Here is a 20,259-nt window from a genome sequence, read left to right as displayed (position 1 = left end):
CATTTTCAGGGCACCCATTCACTGCACTGGTGAGCAAGAGATGTAATGCCACATTTTTCCAAATCTGTTCAAGATGAACAAACTCGTCTACATCTCAGATGGCCTGAGGTTGTCATAAAATGTGTTTTGAAACAATAGAAAAAAAATGTGGAATAGCTTTTTTCCATAGTGAACAAGTGTGGCTCCAGAACACTATGCCCCCGCGGCCCTTTAAGACACTGGTTCTGGGAGGCGCTTGAGTTCAGTTCAACACACACGCCTGGCGCTTCGCTCGACGCCCAGGAAGAGAAACACCACAAGTTTAAATATGACGATTCATTTGTCGAATTGACGTGTATTGTGCTGTATTTACGTTCCTGTAGCGGTATTGAGGGTAATAATGCTGAATGGTCGGACTGATGAAGTTCAGTTTGGATTTCTGCCGGTTACTGGGGCTTAGCGGTGAGTTCCTCTGCATGGAAACTTTGTTTCTGTCTGTCCGAGTTATAAAGTTAGTTTTCCATGAATCAGAACCGTAAAACACGACAAGATACAATCCACTTTTATCGCCTTAAAGCGCGTTAGTGACAGTGATATAAAGTTGTATTACACCAGTCAGTTTTATATAAAATAAATAATGTGATATAAATCAATTTACGCAAAAGTAATTTATGAAAAAATTACTACACGTAACTGCGGTTGTCACCCATGTAGTTTTTATTTGTAGATTGTAATAGTCTCCAAACCTTTTTTCGGTCAAATCTACTTTTAATGTTAAATATAAAAATATTACGAAGAAAAATGAACTCAAGTTTTTCGGTAAAGTCTCATAGATTCTAAATTATTTTAATTACGTTTTACAAAGAAAGGTAGGCTTAATGTTTACACTAATTACAGGCTTTTTGTTTAAGCCGTTTTAGTTTATTATTGAAAACTAATTCAAATACTTAAGAAATCACACGCAAAACAGGCCTGTGAATCACAGAGACGCTAAATCTGATTTTAACACATCCTTTTCTGTATGATAGTGGTTTTGTAGCCATTTTTAGACAAACCAATTCAGACGCATTGCATTCGTTTGACTTGTAGTCATTTCTGTAGGATTGTAAATTAAAAGCACAGTTTAGGGGTTAAAGGTTGACTCGCGTCTACAGGCAAACAAGACTTTTTACAATTATAAACAAAGTGTTTTCAGTGTTTCTTTACCATTTTAAGCAACAAATCTTATAAAAAAAGTGCTTTGAAAATATTTAAATCTTGAAAATACTAGCTTGAAGTGTTTTTTACATGTTGGTTGTTGCTATTTAAATAGTATAAGCTGGTAAACCATCTAGCCTAAATTGGGCAAGATGGTTTATGATAAATGTAGCTAGCTGACCAGCCAGTAGTCATACAGAAACCTCTTTATGTTCCAAAACACAGCTACCAGTTTAAACTGGATTCTTCAGACTAGGGTTTTCTTGTCTTGTCTCTTTAAAGCACCATTGCATGAATGATTTTCTAAAGAGCTATGGAATGAAAATTCTTTGAGGAACTTTGACTTCGAGGAACTTGTTTTATATTATTTTTTTGTATTTGTTGCAGTCTCCATTACATACAGTAATGCTAGTTTGCATTGTCTAATATTGAGCTCTACTCAAAGCACAATTGCATGGAGGGTTTTCTAAAGAGTTAGAAAATGAAAATTCTTTGAGGAACTTGAAAAGGTTCTCCTATGATGACACCAGGCTGTAAAATCCCTTTAGCTATATTTTTAATTGTGTGTTTGAGTGTATTGTTACTGTATTTGTTGAAATGTTGCGGTCTATTTGAAGTACTGTCTAATATTGGGCTGTACTTAAAGTTGTTAGAAGTGTGAATATGCATAAGAACAAGAGCCATCACCATAAAATGCTAAAGTGTACATAGTTTTCTTTTTTCTTTTTCTTTTTTAACTTTTCATGGTTGTTGCTTGTAGACTGCAATTTGCCTGTCTGTTTCATTCATAGTAAAATGTTCAGAGGTGTTTTGTCACGTAATCCATATAGCTTTCGCCATCATTCCTGGTTCACATTTTGAAATGAACATCTTTGTTTAACATTGTAACACCTTTTAAAAATCCTCACTTGTCTTTTTTGCTGTTGCATGCATTTAATTTTTTGTTGTATGAATCATGATTCTGAGCTGCTGTTTTAGTCAAATGGATTCCGCATACTGACTCACAACAGTGAAAACAGTATAAGTCGGGATCATTTGCATGGAACAGTTTGCATAATCCAAGGAAGACGTGACTAGCTGAGGGCCAAGTGGTTTGTGTCGTCATACCAAGGTAAATCAGTTTTGAGATGAGAAGTGTGGGATGAGTCACTTAAAGGGAAGTGTGTTAGCCAATGCATCAACTGCCTGCTTTTTGTTTGAGATTTTTGGAGTTAGTTTGGCAGTGATTTGTAACCAAAGGCAAGATGTGTGTGTCTCTCTTCTATATGCAGGATATTAAGGCTGTTGTGGCTGATGGGAGTGATTGAGGATAAGGAGTGTCTAATGTGTCTTTGCTTCTCTGTAACAAAGAATCAGTTAAAAAACTTCTCAAAAAAGTCTCAAATCCACATCCCTTTCTGGAACAGGAATGCTAGTGTTTGGTTAACGAATGCAAAAAAAAAAGTGGGACTTGGTCATTCTGTGCTATTTATGTGATACGAAAATTTCTATTTTGGAGATTTTGCAGATGCTTGCTTATTGTAATGTAACAAAGCCCTGGGCTGAATCAGGAATAAAACTTGAATTCTCAGGAATCCCAAAAAAGAAATCCATCTAATTACATTATTTGATGGCAAAATCCAAAACACAGTCTTTGGACGATTTTTTGAGAGTATTTTTTTTTTTTTTTAGGCCACAGTGTAAATGGCTTTCATGCAGAATTCTTTGAGCCGTGTATTTTATGTGTTGCTTGGAGAAATGATCGCAAGGTCTAAGTTTACCAATGCAAGGAAACTTTAGGCTAGCTGACAGTTGTATTGAAACATTTCCAATTTCCCGTGTTTTACTAATGTGTGAGTGTGTTTTTGCCCTGGATTTGGTTGGTTTTTCTGTAGCAAAGATGATGTGAAATTATAATCTTTGCACAGCTGGACCACACAAATGTTAAAAAGCCAAAACATCAGCGGCCAAGCTTACAATTGTTATAGTAAGTTATACAAGTAAAACTAGTGCTTGATTGTGAGGTTTTCTTGGGTTTTTAGCACTTTGATTAAAATGATGGTCTGCCAATTTTGAAGTGAATGAGAAGTGTTCACAAATGTATGGATATATATATATATATATATATATATATATATATATATATATATATATTTTTTTTTTTTTTATATATATATATATATGTTTTTTTTTCATGTGAACTATAGGAAATGGTAAATGTGGTTAGGATTTGTGATCTAGAGTTAAGTTTCATTTCTGCATTAATGAATGTTTCGCCTCTCAGAAAATATGATGTTGGCTAATGCTTGACTGATTCTGTTGGCTTGAACTGGACTTTATCCATTGTTTTCTCTATTGCATCTTTCTACAGGCTCCAGTGACGAGAGGCCAGAGGAGATGGACACTGGTGCCCTCCCCGAGCAGAATGACCACACACTCTCACAGGTACAAGAACAGTGGGCTCTTTTTCCTGAATTAGCCCGAGATGTAAGTTAAATCAGTAATAAGAGGTCAAAAGACCTGCATGTTTCCATGCTGTTTTTGAACAAACTGTTTGCAGACATTTTGACTAATAGTTTAGTCTGAAATGAAATCTGAAATGTAATTAAATTTGAAGAATTATGGCAACGATTTCAGCACAATATTATTACACCTTGTATTGTGTGTATAGTATAAAGTTTATTTATACACTTTTAAGGCTACTATAGATACGTTTAATACTAAAATCTTTGTTTAGTGTAAACGTTTTAAACGTTTACGGTCAGTATGATGTTTATATTTTTTACTTTTTTTTTTTTTTTTTTTACTTTTATTTGATGAGCAAATTCAACTGATCAAAAGCCACAGTTAAACAGTATCTGTATGTAACGCAAAGACACTGATACGTTTAAGTATGGCTTTAGTTGTCCAACCATTTTTGGGCCATTGTAGGTATCTTGGCTGAACCTCGAGACCTTGATGTTTTTGTTAGTGCATGAACTTTATCTTCTAGTCAGGCCTCAACATATCAGTTGGTTTAAGGTCAGGTCAATGTGCTCCAAGCAGAGATACTCCCAGCATAAACTGCGCAGCTGCTCTGAGGCTTTTTTGTTCCAAGGAACTCTGTATTTTGTTTGGTTAATGTTTCTCATTCATGCTGGAACTTTCATATTGTGTCTTATTGGTCCATGGTAGTGTGCATTCTTAACTGACTGTAACATTAAAGAGTTTGAGTTGTCTTCTGTCCCATAGCTTTTCCCTGCGGTCCTCTTGAATTTAAGTTTTGATTAGCATTTTAGTTGGTTAACCACTCATAGATTGAGCAACACTGTTTTCATTCACTTTCATTCATTTGTACATTATCAATCTGCATATGGATTTATGGTGGCCAAAGTCCTCCACAGTGGTTTTGTAACCATTTCCACCTTGTTGTAGGCAGCACATGTAACTAAAATCTATCTTAAATAAGGTTTGATTTGCCTTCTTAAACACCTTTAATGAAGGACATAGGCCTAATAAAAAAAAAGGAATATTGATATATTGCACAATTTTTCTCTTCTGAAACATAGTATTTAGATGTATGTATATGTGTGTGTGTTCCTGATACACTAATACATTTGTGTTTGTGTTTTTTACAGGATGTCTTAAATGGTGAGGAAGGTCTTAGTGAGGATGAGAAGGCCAGACGGAAAGCAGAGAGACGCAAAGCCAAAAGGAAGGTGAGAGGAAATTAACTTTAACACACTAAGTAAAAGAATGAGTCCACTTTAACCTAGAGTTGACTGTCAGGACAGATCTATTGAGCGTTGTTTTTTCCTTATTGTTAACAGAGGCCTAAATAAGCTTCATTATGTGCATTGTGTCGCTGCCAAAAAGTTTTTAATATCTTTTTTATTTTTTTTAGCGCCAACGTCAGCGGAAGAAACTAGAGCGGGGTAAAAAGGATGAAAGTACTGAACAGGTAAAATAAAACTAGAAGGTTGAGGATGCTTGTTGTAAGAGGTCTAAGATGCAGGTAGTTACTTCCGTTTTTTTTTTTTTTTTTTTTTTTTTTTTTTTTTTTATAAACGTTCTGGCAGATCAGTGTATCATATTTAGCCCTTAGGTGATCCTGATCCCTCCTGATTCCTGAATGAAAATAGTAAAAAAATAAAAAAAATAATTATAAATTTTTTTTTTTTTTAATCAATGCAGTATTTCATATTAAAAAGAGGATAGGTCTTTAAATCCTATTTTTGAAGGCAGAATAGCACCTCCTGGTGAGAGCAAAAAAAGGAGATGGTGCAACCGCTAGATTCCTGTATTATAGGATTCTATAGAGAGGCTTTTGAATTTCCTAGATGTTTTTATTCATAATTGTTTACTTTTATTAGGTTGTGGATTTAAATGTATATTAAGGCATTCTCAAAGACTACTTTTTGTCAAGGTTTATATTTTTTGTTGTTTTAAATGTTGATTTGAATTGTAGGTTTTTGCATTATTATTACTACATTCAAACCTGAACACAGAAAGTATTTTGTTACACCAAAAATAAAAATTCTCTAAAAATCGAACAAAAATGAAAACAAATTATTTATCACAGATTAATCTTTCTGGGTCTGATCTGATTTTAACCTCTTATTTAAGGAAGGAATAAGGAATTATCTTCTTTTCTATTACTTTTAAATTAGCTGTAAGAGATCAAATACACTGCTGGACAATAATCAATCATTTCTAATCGATAATTGTCTATGATTGTTTTATATACTAGGCTACATTTAATTAGCAATTATTTCAGTTTTCTGCACAAAATAAGATAGAAAATATACTTTATAGTTTCTGTACTGTAATTAATTATATGTCAAGTAGCACTGCAACATAAAATATGTGTATTTACTTATTGTGTGTGTGTTTTTTTTTAAATATATTTTTTAAATGTTTCATCAGTTCATTCTGCTTTTATTCAGTTTAGCTGCAGATAAAGCCTGGCATGTCTATGAAAGCGAGATCACTTCTCTTTCAGTGTGAAAACTTCTTTATCTAATTTTCACAAAATAAAATGCTAGTAGCTCTTTTACTTTTCGTCTCCTTCAGCAAATGGTGATTTTGAGAGAAAACGCTCCCGATGTCTGTTTGCTTAACTATCATGCATCTAATTCTCAGATAAACCTTGTCTTATTTCTAAGTCATTGTTAATGCTGTGTTATTTCAACAGTTCCCTTCAAACATTCGGTTTTTCAGCATTGTGAAAACAAATTTATCATTCAGTAAAACTGTGCATAAGATTTAGACACTTACATTTCTGCCCCGTCCATGCAATAAATACGCAGCTTATTTGCAGAAACTCCATCGCTCCCGGTAAGAAACAACCAATCAGAGCTGCGGTCCGTAACTTTGTTTGTGTTCAAAATGTAGAAAAATATATATATAATAAGCTAGTACACCATGAATCCATTTTCCAAACCGTGTTTTTAGCTTGTCCTGAATCACTAAGGTGCACCTATAATAAGTGTTTATATTCAGACCATTTTAGATTGCTTCGGGGGAACCGCGGCGGAGTAACCCAGTACCTTTGTGATTCTTCATAGACATAAACAGAGAGAAGTAGTTCTGGCTATGATGTTCTTCCGCAAGACGCAAGCAGTTCTGTTTATTAACCGCTAGAGCGTCAAAAGTTACCTACCGCAGCTTTAAATCGATTACTGTTCGATATCGGCGATTCACAATTCAAAAATCATGTTTCAAGATCGATTCATATGAATTGTCAGGGTTTGAAATCGATGCATCAAGAAAACAAGTGAATTGTTACACCTCTAGTGTCAGGTCTTCAGAAAGAACAAGAGAAAAAAGCCACAGGCCCCTAACTTCTCGCAAAGGCCTTCAAATGCTCCACCATCATCCCTGTCCCATAGAATTCCCAAAATTACAGGACATGATTACAGATCTGTGGCTCTAACGTATATGACCATGAAGTCATTTGAAAGGCTGATGATGGCTTGTCTGTTGGTATCTGGATGATGCAGTCAACATGGGACTGCACTACATCCAGCAGCATCAAGACAGACCAGGGACCAGGGACTCACGTGAGGATGCTGTTTGTGGATTTCAGCTCCGCTTTCAACACTATCATCCCAAACCACCTTCTGTCCAAATTAACTCTGCTCTTTGTGGCCACCTCAGTCTGTCAGTGGATTAACAGCTTCCTGACAGACAGGCAGCAACTAGTAAATCTCATTCTCATCCAGCACCCGTACAATCAGTGCTGGAGCTCCTCAGGGTTGTATCCTCTCCCCACTGCTTTTCTCCCTGTAGACCAATGACCGCACATCTAAAGACCCCTCTGCAAACTTCTAATGTTTGCAGACGATACAACACTTATCAGCCTCATTCAGGACAGTGACGAGTCTACTTACAGTCAGGAGGTGAAATAGCTGGCTGTCTGGTGCAGTCTTAACAACCTGGAGCTCAATATGCTCAAAACAGTGAAGATGATTGTGGACTTCAGGAGAAACCCCCTTCTCTCCCCCCACTCACCATCATGGACAGCACTGTAACAACAGTGGAGTCATTCAGATTCCAGTGCAACATCCTCTCTCAGGACCTGAAGTGTGACTTTCACATTGAGTCCATTTTTAAAAAGATCAAGTAGAGGTTGTACTTCCTTCGCCAACTGAGGAAGTTCCACTTGCCACAGGAGCTGCTGAAATGGCTCTACTCTGCCATCATTGAATTCTTCCTCTGCACTTCAGTAACTGTCTGGTTCAGCTCTGCTAAATAATCTGACCTCAGAAGACTACAGAGGGTAGTCCGGACTGCTGAGCGAATCACTGTTACAACCCTCCCCACTCTCCAAGAACTGTACTTATCCAGAGTGAGCAAAAGGGCTGGCAAAATCACTCTGGTCCCCTCACATCCGGCACACTCACTCTTAGAACTGTTGCCATCTGGGCGACGCTACAGAGCACTGAACACCAGAATGGACAGACACAGGAACAGTTTCTTCTTTCAGGCAATCCATCTCATGAACACTTGACCATAAATCATGGAGAACACAACACATCACACATTTTTTTTTTTTTTAACACTCTTATTTACATAAAATACCTGTACATACAAAATTGTGTTTTTGCTATTTTGTACATTGTCTATTTAGTATATATTTTTTATATTATTCTCTTGTCTTGTCACAGTCATTCTGTTGCACTGTGGAGCTTCTGTCACTAAAACAAATTCCTAGTATGCGTAAACATACCTGCCAATGAATCTCATTCTGATTCTGGTTCAGTTCTGTTTATTTATTTTAAAATACATTGATCTTTCCATGAAAATAGCCATCAATGCAATTCAATTAATTTCAAATGTGATTTTTATTTTATTTTTTTTATAATTTTTTTTTCAGGGGGAGGAAAATGCTGGAGCTGATTCTGAACTTGATGAGTCTGAGGAGTCTGAGTCAGAGGAGGTGGAATGTATCGGCCTTTCAAAAGTGGAAGAGAAGCAAGTTGCTCCTCAAAGTAAAACTCCTTTTGGACCTCCACTGGCGTCAGGGAACAAAAGCAACCAACAGCCGGCGGCTCGTGCTAGTGAGGAGGTATGGAAACTGAGCCAACCATACTGTTCCCACTGATGGACATCCAGAGTTTGCTATTTGAATGTTAAATGGTTTCAGTTGCTTGCTTCGACACTATTTCTTAATTTTCAGGACCCAGGCTGGGATGTGAACAGTGCTTTTGTTGCCAATGCTGTCAGTCACATTCGACCTAAAGCTAAAAGTAAAGGAGCACACAAGTCGAAAGAGAACAAGGAAAATGAGAGCAGGACAGGAGAAGTGAGTTTTTGTAATTGTGTATTTACTGTAGTGTCATGTGTGTTGTTGCCATCTGTGGGCTGCCCGTACTCTTGTTTTGTAAAGGTGGAGCCTGTAAATGCAGAACCTGGGCGTTGGGAATCTTGAGTATTAACATAGTTCATAAATCTATAGGTGCTGTCACTCTGGGCTTATATGACAGGATTACATTTTTTTTTTTTTTCAGCTGGCAGTACTTCCACTGTCATGACAGATTTGTGTACACTACCATTCCAAAATGTAGCTAGAATTTTTAGTATAATTAGTATAAATACAGGCTTTTTTTTTATTCATATCATATTGGATGCATTATACTGATGCATCAAAACTGACAGTAAATACATTTATAATCTAAAATTAAAAAAGTTTTCTATTTCCTAAAATTATTACTTCCACACAAATATTAAGCAGCACAATTGTTTTCAACATTGTTAATTATACTAAATGTTTTTTGAGCAGCAAATCATCATATTAGAATGATTTCTGAAGGCTCATGTGACACTATGGCTAGCTTTGCATCACATTAATAAATTCAGTTTTACAATAGATTAAAATAGAAAGCAATTGTTTTAACTTGGAATAATGTTTAACAATATTAATATTTTCACAGTATCTTTGATCAAATAAATTCAGCGTTGGTGAACTTAAGAAACCTCTTTCAAAACCAGTGTACTATTGTTGTAGTGTACTGATCTGGGATGTGCTAATTTATAATGCTGCATACAGTGAATAGATTAAAGAAATTAAAAATAGTAGGCACTTTCCAGATTTAAAAATATTTATTTAAAAGAAAAAGTAATACATTTCAATGAAAAGGATACACAATTATAATTTGAGATGAATAGTAATAGAACTGAGATGCAGACAGTACTTTCGGAGAATCATATCACATCCTTCCTGAACTATTCAATCATCTTTCAGAATAGTAGTTACATATTTTGAATGTTGTTTTTCATGCAGCTTTAAATTTGTTTTGCATTTGACTGTTGAAAATAACCTGTGGTATCGCTGTAATATAACTTTTTATTTTTTTAAACAGGTCATAGGTTTACCAGATGCTAAGACTAAGAGAAGTGCCTTACTAGTAGGTGTGTAATAATCTCTTTTCTTTGTTCTTGGTTTTTTTTTTTTTTTTTTTTTTTTTTTTTAGTTTAACCTTAAAATTGTCATTATACTGTTATATTGTTCCAACCTTCTATTTCTATCTTCAGTGGAGCATAAAAGGTAAAGCTGGAGGGGAAAACAAATCGGAATGCTTTTTGGAATACAAATTAAATCTCAATGTCTTCAGAAGACTAATTAATAACTTTTATGATGATGATTTTTTTTTGTCACTGTGGAACTCGACAGCCCTGGTACACATTCACTTTCATTTATTAAAAAAAAAAAATATTCCAGAATGTTCTTCAGAAAGAAATAGGTTTGGAAAGACATGAAGGTCAATCAGTTACATAATTTTTCAAATGCTTCACAGTAGATCACAAGTTTTTACAGTTACTAAGCAAGAGTATCACTGTCAAACATTTTTGCTTTTGTTCTTTACTCATACATTCCTCCAAATCCATCTCTTCCATATGAGTCTTTCTTTCTCTTCACTCCAGAAAAAGGGATTCGATTTGTTCAGGAGGGTCAGTACACACAAGCTGTTAGTCTGTTTACAGAGGCCATCAGATGTGATCCGAAAGACTACAGGTGATGCATTGATATGCATGAAATCATATCTAGATATACTGTTTGTTTGGCTGTTGTTGTTGTTTTTTTTTTTCTTTTTTTTTTACTAGCTTTGATTTTTGGTTAACAGGTTTTTTGGAAATCGCTCGTACTGCTACTGTTGTCTGGAGCAGTATCCTCTGGCCCTCGCAGATGCTGAGAAGTCCATCCAAATGGCTCCTGATTGGCCCAAAGGCTATTACCGCAGAGGAAGTGCACTTATGGGGCTTAAGGTATGACCTGTTGGCGTATAGGTTTTTTTTTTTTCTTTCCTGTATATGGAGCGAATCTCTATTTAGCTGTGTATCAATGAATTTGTATGCGGGTTTGTTTGTAATAGAGTTATAGCGAAGCTGAGAAAGCTATGGAACAGGTGCTAAAACTGGACCAAGACTGCGAAGAAGCGGTCAATGACCTCTTGTACTGCAAAGTGCAACAAATTTTGGTAAGGACAGGACTTCTCATTGTAGTTCAATAAGTAGAGCACAAAGAACAAAGGGTGTGGGTTCTAGTACCAGAGAACAAAGAACATACTGATAAAATTTGTATGTTCACATTTCCAAAGTTTCTTTTTACAAAGCCTCTATAAAGCAAAAAACCCCAAGATAACTATTCCTAAATCATTCACTTTTGTTGTTCCGAATCTTCCTAGTTTTTCTTCTCAGTAGAAGAACAATGGAAAAAATGACATTTCAACAGCTGAGTCCATATGACTCACCCATATTTTTGGAGCTACATAACTTTGGTTGTAATAAAAGCAGCTCAGCCATGCTAAGCATCTCCTTTTTTTGTTCCACAGAAGAAAGTCAAACAAGTTTTGAATAACAATAGGATGAAGTTTGAGTGAAGTGTTTCAGTTTAGAATGGGGCCAGCTTTAAAAAATACTTCTTTGGAAGCGAATGTATTGTAGTCCATTGAAAAGTATACACAGAAATATAAATAAAGGTGTTCTCTTTGTTAGGATCTTGGCTATGATGAGGAACAGAGTATTCAATTGCTGGAAAAATACAACACGGTGCAGGCTGTTGTTGCAGCCAAGGGTAAGAGCTCTTTCATTTTGCCAACTATTTTTATTGAGCCACACGATGGTGCTATTGCTACACTGATTTTGGCCAGAATCAGTACTCAAGTTATTTTGTAACACGCAAAACAGTAAACACAGAAATATTATTTTGAAGAACTGCTTTCTGTTTTAACATACACTCACTGGCCACTTTATTAGGTACACCTTTCTAGTACATTTCTAACCAGTCTGCCCATTCTTGTCTGACCTCTGCCATCAACAAGGCATTTTCGTCTACACCGCTGCCACTCACTGGATATTTTCTCTTTTTCGGACCATTCTCTGTACACCCTAGAGAAGGTTGTGCACGAAAATCCCAGTAGATCAGCAATTTTTGAAATACTCAGACCAAGTCTGTCTGGCACCAACAACCATTCCACGTTGAAAGTCACTTAAATCGCTTTTCTTTCCCATTCTGTCGCTCTGTTGCAATTGAACAGTTGTACATAATAAAGTGGCTGGTGAGTGAATATTTTAAAATGTTACCGATTCCTGTGATGCAAATCTGAATTTTCAGCATCATTACTCCAGCTTTCAGTCTCACGTGATCTTTCAGAAATTATTCTAATATGCTGATTTGGTGTTCAAGAAACACCAGTCATTATTATTATCTTGATTACATGTCATAATATATGAGTCTACTTTAATTTTCTCCTTTTCTTTTAAACCCGATGAATATAACAAATGAATAAGTCTGGCATCAGTGCAAAATAAGTTTCATTTTGTGCATCCTGAGAACAACTAAAATTGTAAAAACAACTGTTTTGTTAAATTCTTTAATAACGCACTGCCACAAAAACAAAAAAAAACAACTTAAACTTTCTTCATTTTACATAATGACACCCTATTGATAATTTGCCACAATCAATGAATTTCTCATGGCTAATTTGTGTAATAAAAATATTTGTTTTACAGCTTCAAATCAGGACTGTGCTCTCCTCCAACCAGGGTAAGCCATCATATAACGGATTTCAGTCTAAATCTGTGCTTTCGTTTATTTTTGAAACGTTCTCTCCCTTTAATTCTGTATCTATATTTCCCTTTCTGTCATTTTCATGCTCTCCTTCACAAGTCCTTGCAATTCCCTGTGGGTGGGCAACGTGACCACAGAACTGACAGAGAAACATTTGTGGGACCTGTTCAAAATGTGAGATCTCATGCCACATTGGCTTTTTACAATAATTGAATCATTTTCTAAAAGCTTCCATTTTTGATGATACTTACCAGTTATGGAGAAATTGACAGCATTCGGGTTCTGCACGAACGCTTCTGTGCGTTTGTTAACTTCAATAATGCCAACATGGCCTCCCGTGCGATGGAGAAACTCAATGTGAGTGAAACCCTGATGATCATCCAATATGCATGTTTTTATATTCGTATGTAAAACCCTTTTAAATGCTCTTCTCAGGGACATTTTATTGAGAATACCCGACTAGTGGTTCGATATCCAGATCGACGGATTCAGAGAGTCTTGCCGACACCTGCTATTCAACAACCTGCAGGGACTACTGGGTAATTCAGACTCTGTGGTGTTAATAAGAAAAGTAATGGTGCTTACTTTTTATGTTTTTGAACAGCAATCACTGCAAATGTCATAACTAATTCATCATTCTTCTAGGCCAAGACGCAGAGGTCCTGTCAACGGAGATGAGTGTTACTTCTGGAGGACCACCGGATGTCATTTTGGAGATCGATGTCGCTATAAGCACATTCCCGATCATCGAGGCAAAGACTGGCAACCTTGAGTCAACTCTTGCCTCTCTTTTCCTCTCCCCTAAGAACTCTGGGAGACGACTGCATGACTTTAGGGACTGTAATCTTCACTTTGATTATCTGTAGGTCAGGACCAGTATTGTGGATCAGAGTCTTACGATGGCTCTCTTGAGTGCTTCACTGTCAGACTCCAAACCTCACAGGGTTTCAAAGCAGACGGGACTCTGGGAAAAGTGTCTCTTTTGAGGTGAGGTTTGGGTGGTGCACCATTTCGCCGTCTGCTGAGGTTTACACAGCCTCTCATATTGTATGCTCCCTTCTCTCTTCCCGTGCCAACTCCACCAACCCAAAGAAGAGCAGTAGATCTGAGCTGACATTTGAGTTCATTCCGAGAGAATGATTTTGATTCTGTATTTGAGGATGGGAGAATCGTACCAAAGAATAATACTATGCCATATGTGGATTTTGCGTGGAGAGAGAAAAGGCTTTCAGGGAAAATTAGCTTATTAGTTTTTACTTGTGTGTTTTGATTCGTTTCCACCCACCTCAGACACACTCCAGCTCTTTATTTATCCATATTCTTAAGTGGGACTTTTCCCGCTAATTCTCTCAAAAGGCCCCGAATTGAAGAGATTTGAGGGCATGTCAGTATGCAAAGGGTTAGAGCAATTATTTGAATCTTGAAGAAATTACGTCTCTTGATTAGGGGTGCATGATAAATATCGGCCAATAATTAATGCGCATCTCGTCAGTAAAGCCGGTTCTCTAATCAGCGATTCTCAGTGATTTCACAGAGCAGCTGTTACTAAACAGAGCCGTTGTTAACTGACAAGCTGCGCAAAAACTACTGATGAGATGCGCATTAGTTATCGCCCGATATTTATCATGCACCCCTACTCTTGATAAATGATTTTCAATTCTGCTTTTTTCTTGCAGTCTTGCACTTTATCAAATCAGATGATCTATGGGTTGTTCCTCAAGTGAAAAACGTGGTCTTCTTCCCTCAAGACGACTAGATGTTTGGTCAGAATCATGTTGCTAAAAGGTATCGATGATCTGTGGTCATTGGTGGTATTTTTTTCATGGTATTTTCCAATTGGCATCCCATTGCCATTTAGATATTATTTACATTTATCTATAAATATGGACATGGAAAAATGATTTCACGTAATGAGATCGCAAAAGAAGGTTTTGGTTATAGATCATGTAATGCTGCTCCATGAAATGCAGAAAATTTTGTGGTTTTCTTATGCAAGAGTTCTGAGACACAGGAAACTCTTGCTTTGGCACTTTTCATACCATCAGCGCGAAGTTGATCAGGTGGTTTTCATCATTTCCTCTTTTTTTTTTTTTTTTTAACCTTCTTTCTGTGTGTTTAGGGGATGAGAAGGAAGTTGGCTATTTGAGATCAAATGTCTTCCACCAACTTGTAAAACATCATGCACATTTCTGAAGTTATTATTAGTATGATAATGATTTCATTAAGCAATATTCTTGTTTCAATGCATTTGAACACCCTCATAACCTCGTACTTTTCTGACACACTTAACCAAAGAAACACTAATGTTTACCTAGTTTACCACAGACCAACACATTGCTATTTTTGTACGATACACTATTTACGACGTGTAAGTTAAATACTTTTCCTCAGTTTTTAGATATGAGTGCATGGGTTTTTATGCAGGCTGTAGTCACACTAGTGCTTTTAGTTCAGTTGTGCTTCTTTTGACTCTGTGACAGTCCAGAGTGCCTTTAAAAATTTGCTTTTCTACCAGATGAGTTATTTTAGCATTCATATTTAAGCTGAGGTCCCCCGTGAACAACAGGGAAGTGACTTTTACATTAGGCTGCGAACGAAATAATACAGAAAATTAATGTATGTTCAGAGAAATGTCAGTTTTGTTGGTTTGGGACTGAGGCATACACCTGTGGTTCTCATTTTACTTTTTTTTTGGCAATAAATTATTTTGAAGACTTAATTTCTTAATTTTTTATTTTATTTTTTTGAAGTAATATGAAAATGGCAACAATTTCTCACTGTTGTGCTGCTTAAAGAGCCCTTAATAGAGTTCAGTCATGCATTAAAGGATATTTATCACTCAAAATGAATATTTTGTCTCTTTTTTTTTCGGTTATTTTTTTTCCACTCTCTCTGTATGCGTTTTATTTTTCTTTTGTGGCCTTTCCCGCTTTTGTCAGTTTTTTTTTTTTGCTAATCAGTATAAGGCATAGTTTATAGTGGAATACTAGCTTATTGTCTAGCTCTCTAAACAACGCAGTTATTTAGCATTGGACCTTTGACATTCAGATGCCAAAATAAATTCCTTAAAATAATACACTACCATTCAAAACCGTCCGTAAGAATTTAATTTATTTTTAAGTTAAGACTTTTATTAAGCAAGTTTGCATGAAGTTGATCCAAAGTGACAAAGATTTCTATTTAAATGCTGTTTTTAATCCTGTAAAAGAATCCTGTATCAAGGTTTCCCAAACAATATTAAGCACAACTGTTTTCAACATTAATGATAAGAAATTTCTTGTGCAGCAAATCAGCATATAAAAATAATCGGAGATTCATGCGACACTGACGACTGTAGTAATGATGCTGAAAATTCAGCTTTACCATCACAGGAATAAATTACTTTTTAAAATACATTCAAATAGAAAACAATTATTTTAAGTTGTACAAATGTTTCACACTATCAGTAGTAGTATTTTCTTTCTTTATTTTCTTTATTTTTTTATCAAATAAATGCAGCCTTGATGAGTACTTATTACAAAAACATCATAAAAATCTTACTGACCCAGAAATGTTGAATTGTAGTATATATTATTAATTCTTACTTTGTGTTGGCTGATGCATTAGGTGATTTTTTTTTTTTAACGAGTGAGACTTTTTTGAAAAATGTTACCGATACTCTTGATACCATTTTTACATTATTATGTATGCCATAATATATATGCAGGTAGATTCTGTTTCCATTTTCCTATAATTCAAGTGTATATACCAACTGACACTAGAGGGAGTTCTTACACAGTAAACTGTAAATATACATTTATAAATAAACTTGTTAACAGCATAAAACAGATTTAATATATTACTGAATATTACCGTTTCTATAATTCATACAGATATCTTGTATGTCTTGAGAGCATCAGTCTATAGACATCCAAAATAATCCTCCTCTTTCATCAGCAGCACTTGAAAGTGACCTGTGGTTCGTGCAATCACAGGCGTCCCATATGAAGAGCACATGGCACAAAGAGTATGAAAGTCTGCTGTATTTAAAAGCATGCCTCCGCTATATCAGGGGAAAATGACTTCTGCGACCTACAGCACATCTGACCACCAGCCTGCTATTGTGGCCTCAGTGGTTTGTGGCCTGGATGTATTGTTTAGGAAAAGTCTATTGATAACACAGCTGTTGGGAAGAGGCCTTTGAGATTTAAGACCTTTCCAGTAAAAGTGTGCTTCTTACATTGAATTGGCATTTGACATTTTACTGGACTTTATTTATAAAGTATTTAAAGGAATAGTTCACCCAAAAATGATAATTTGCTTAAATGTTCCCACCCTCAGGCTATGCAAAAAATAGATGAGTTTTGTTTTATCACTGTAACCGATGTGGAGACCTGTAGCATTACATCACTTGCTCAATAATGGATCCTCTAGAAGTGAATGGGTGCCGTCAGAATGAGAGTCCAAACAGCAGATAAAAACATCACCATGATCCAAACGTAATCCACACAACTTCAGCCCATTAATTAACATCTAGAGAAGCAAAAAGCTGTGTGTTTGCAAGAAACAAATGCACTTTTAATGATGTTTTTACTTTGTGCTCTGTCCATAAATATGTATGTAGATTTCTCTGTGAGATGGACATGGAGGAATTAACACTTTAAGGGTCAAATGCCTTAATGATTGCTTTGTTTATTACAAAAGCAGAGCTTTTTTGCTTCACAAGAAGTTAATTTATGGCCTGGAGTTGTGTGGATCAACTGTTTGGACTGTTATTCTGACGGCACCCATTCACTGCAGAGGATCCATTGGTGATTAGGTGATGTAATGCTACATTTCTCCAAATCTGTTCCCATGAAGAAACAAACTCCTATATGTCTTGGATGGTGGAGTACATTTTCAGCAATTATAACACTCTTTTTTTTTTTTTTATTCCTAAACTATGCTTTTGCTGTTAAATATATTTCAAATAAATAAATGCATTGAATGTAAAATAAAGTCCTGCCACAACGTTTTCTTGTTAAACTTATGCAAGGCCGATGCAAGTGAAATGGCAACATTGTAATTCACCGCTTTGCTCTGATGTGTGGCAGTGCATAAAAAAAAAAAAAAAAAACTCAAGTGATTAATGCTGCATTTTTTGAAAACCATGGCAGTATTTTCTCAGACTGTGGTGCCCTTCATGGACGTGCGAAGCTGTTCTATGATGGCCTGCGTTATGAAACTCGCGACTCATACGAAGAGAGCGAAAACAGGAGGTGACGGTGGGGGTAAACCAGAGGAGGTGCTATAATTTGAAAAGGCAGTTGTTTATTGTTGAAGAGCATGTATTTATTTCATGGCACCGCAAATTGTGGCTCAGGGCAGAGCCGGGTCTCGGTGGGTAATTACAGAGCTTGAGGCAGAGCCCCACCACAGCAGCGTCTCTTAAGAGCCTGTGCCTTCCCTTCACACACACATACACAGTGAGGACTTGCCATCTATTTCCATTAAGACATTGCATGTTCTTGCTGAGGAACTTGCTTAGGATCTTCTTCACTAATGATGCTTGATAGACTTGATAGACTTCACTGTAGGTGAATTAGCATTGTATCAGTCAAACTGTCAAGTCTGGACTTTGACTTTGCTCTTGTCTAAATTTCTTTCCAGTGTCCTTAGAAACATTTTGACTGAAAGGTTTGTGTTTAAATGCTCGAAATTACTTAGAAGACAAATATAAACAATTTTTAATGTTTTAATGTTTATTTAAAAATGCAGTAAAAGCAACCATGTCGTGAAACTTTTTCTTCTTTTAGCATATTTTAAAGTGCCATTTATTTTTGTGAGCAGTCATTACTCCAGTGTTGAGTGTCATATCATTCAGAAGTCATTCTAATGTGCTGCTTTAGAAACTATGATTAATTCTTTGCTGAAAAAAAAATATCAAAAGATCAACATTTTTTACATAAATCTTTTGTCACGTTTGGTCAGTTTAATGCATCCTTGCTGAATAAAAGCATTAATTTCTAAACAAATAAAACAAACAAATTAAATTTTTTTTTGCCTATGTTAATTTCTTTACAAAATATTTAGTTTTTATTATTTTATTTCATTATTTAGTTTGTCTCACAGCAACTTTATACAGTATCTCATGGCTGTGACTTTATTCCGTGTAGCTGCAACTTTTTATATCTCTATTTTCTGACTATATTTCCTAGCATCTGTTTTTATACTTCACAATTGCAACTTTTCTCTCCTAACTGCAACTCTATTTTAAAATGTGAATAAATTGTAGGTACCCCTTTATAACTCAGAATCTGTCACTGTGATCTCATAAATTTTGTTGAAAAAAAGTTGGTTAAGCTCTAGATAAAGGGAGTCGACTTTGAAAAAATTCAAATATAGTGTTTTTTGCCATTTAAATAAATAAGTTAGTGTTATCTCATAGCTTTGATGACTTTCCCATTATTATAAAATGTGGAAAAACCGTAGCAATGAGGAATGAGTAGGTGTGTGCAATTTAGTTTTGGCTGGTAGTGTATGTCACGTATGCCACACATGAGTCAGATATAATGCATATGTATATAGGAAGTAATAGTCTTGTTGAGGCACTTATGTATATTTTTGGCACTTTTTCCTCTCCCTTTCAGTCATTTTGCAATATTTCTCTTAGATTAGCTGCTCTAACAGGATCCCCCTTCCTGTCTTGGTTTACCCAGTGGGAGGGTCCTGCATTCAAGTACACAGTCACACCAACTTTGGCACAAAAACAACTTAATTGCTAGTTTTCAATTGACAGTGAATATATGAACACAGGTTAGGTAACTGAGGAAACTGTTAAATATTTTCATAAAACGGTAGGGCATTTTTTCCCCTTCGCATTTTTCTCTTGTTTGTTTCTAAATCTGTACATGGAAGTTACGGTAATTGTTGCTGAGGTACAGCCCACCTTGCACACATTTATGGTTGTGATTTGCTAGAAATATTCCTATGAATCTAAAACAGTCCTTTTGAGGTTTGCTAAAACTGAAATGCACTGAATATCAACAGAACGTGCTAATCTGGTCTCAAACTCACAGACGTGCAATCATTTAAAATATGTACAAATAATAACAAGTAGCTGTTTGTTTTATCTATAGAGTGAAGCACTATGGATGGAGGTGAAAATGAGTCTTGAGATATTTAAGACAATCCTTACTGTGGTTTAAAGAGAAGGATGTCTTGCTTTTTTTGGAGTGAGGTTTGTGGTCTCCTCACTGGAGAAACATCTATGTGGTTATGCAGCTTCTTTTAGTCACTTGGAATTTGACATATTGAGTTATTCAGGACTTTGAGATCTTCCTGTGGCTTTGTGTTACAAAGTTGGCCATAAGACGTTTTAGTGTGTGTGAACAGATCAAAATTAGAGAAATAGCAACTTCGTGTTTACGATATGTTACTTAACCTTTGTTAAAAGTATATTGTATGTATTGACATTTGTCTGTTTTATATGTGAGTATACTAGACTGAACTTCAGATGAGTCTCCACTAGCATAAACCACAAACACACTTTGTTGTGTGTGAGAGTTTTAAGTATGTGTTTTAAGCTATCTATC

At 35.8% G+C, this 20,259-nt stretch overlaps 1 protein-coding gene across 2 annotated transcripts; it reads left to right on the top strand.

Moving 5' to 3' along the window:
* The first annotated feature begins 83 nt into the window (after positions 1–83).
* Positions 84–15,551, top strand: LOC113056853 (hsp70-Hsp90 organizing protein-like). Of its 2 annotated transcripts, none has more exons than XM_026223757.1 (16): positions 84–441; positions 3,527–3,642; positions 4,773–4,853; positions 5,039–5,095; positions 8,513–8,704; positions 8,816–8,941; positions 9,999–10,047; positions 10,561–10,651; positions 10,761–10,902; positions 11,010–11,114; positions 11,632–11,710; positions 12,649–12,682; positions 12,806–12,880; positions 12,961–13,063; positions 13,142–13,245; positions 13,352–15,551. In XM_026223757.1, exons 1-16 carry the CDS (start codon positions 387–389, stop codon positions 13,476–13,478), a joined length of 1,536 nt encoding a protein of 511 aa, XP_026079542.1. In that variant the 5' UTR covers positions 84–386; the 3' UTR covers positions 13,479–15,551. The 2 variants fall into 2 exon arrangements, with proteins under 2 accessions (XP_026079542.1, XP_026079543.1); XM_026223758.1 differs by having other exon boundaries at positions 86–441; positions 3,527–3,600.
* The last annotated feature ends 4,708 nt before the right edge of the window (positions 15,552–20,259 follow it).

The sequence above is a fragment of the Carassius auratus genome, chromosome 38, assembly GCF_003368295.1.
Source record: "Carassius auratus strain Wakin chromosome 38, ASM336829v1, whole genome shotgun sequence".
Taxonomy (NCBI): Eukaryota; Metazoa; Chordata; class Actinopteri; order Cypriniformes; family Cyprinidae; genus Carassius; species Carassius auratus.
The sequence above is the reverse complement of the archived record's forward strand: the minus strand, read 5'-3'. Positions and strand labels throughout refer to the sequence as shown.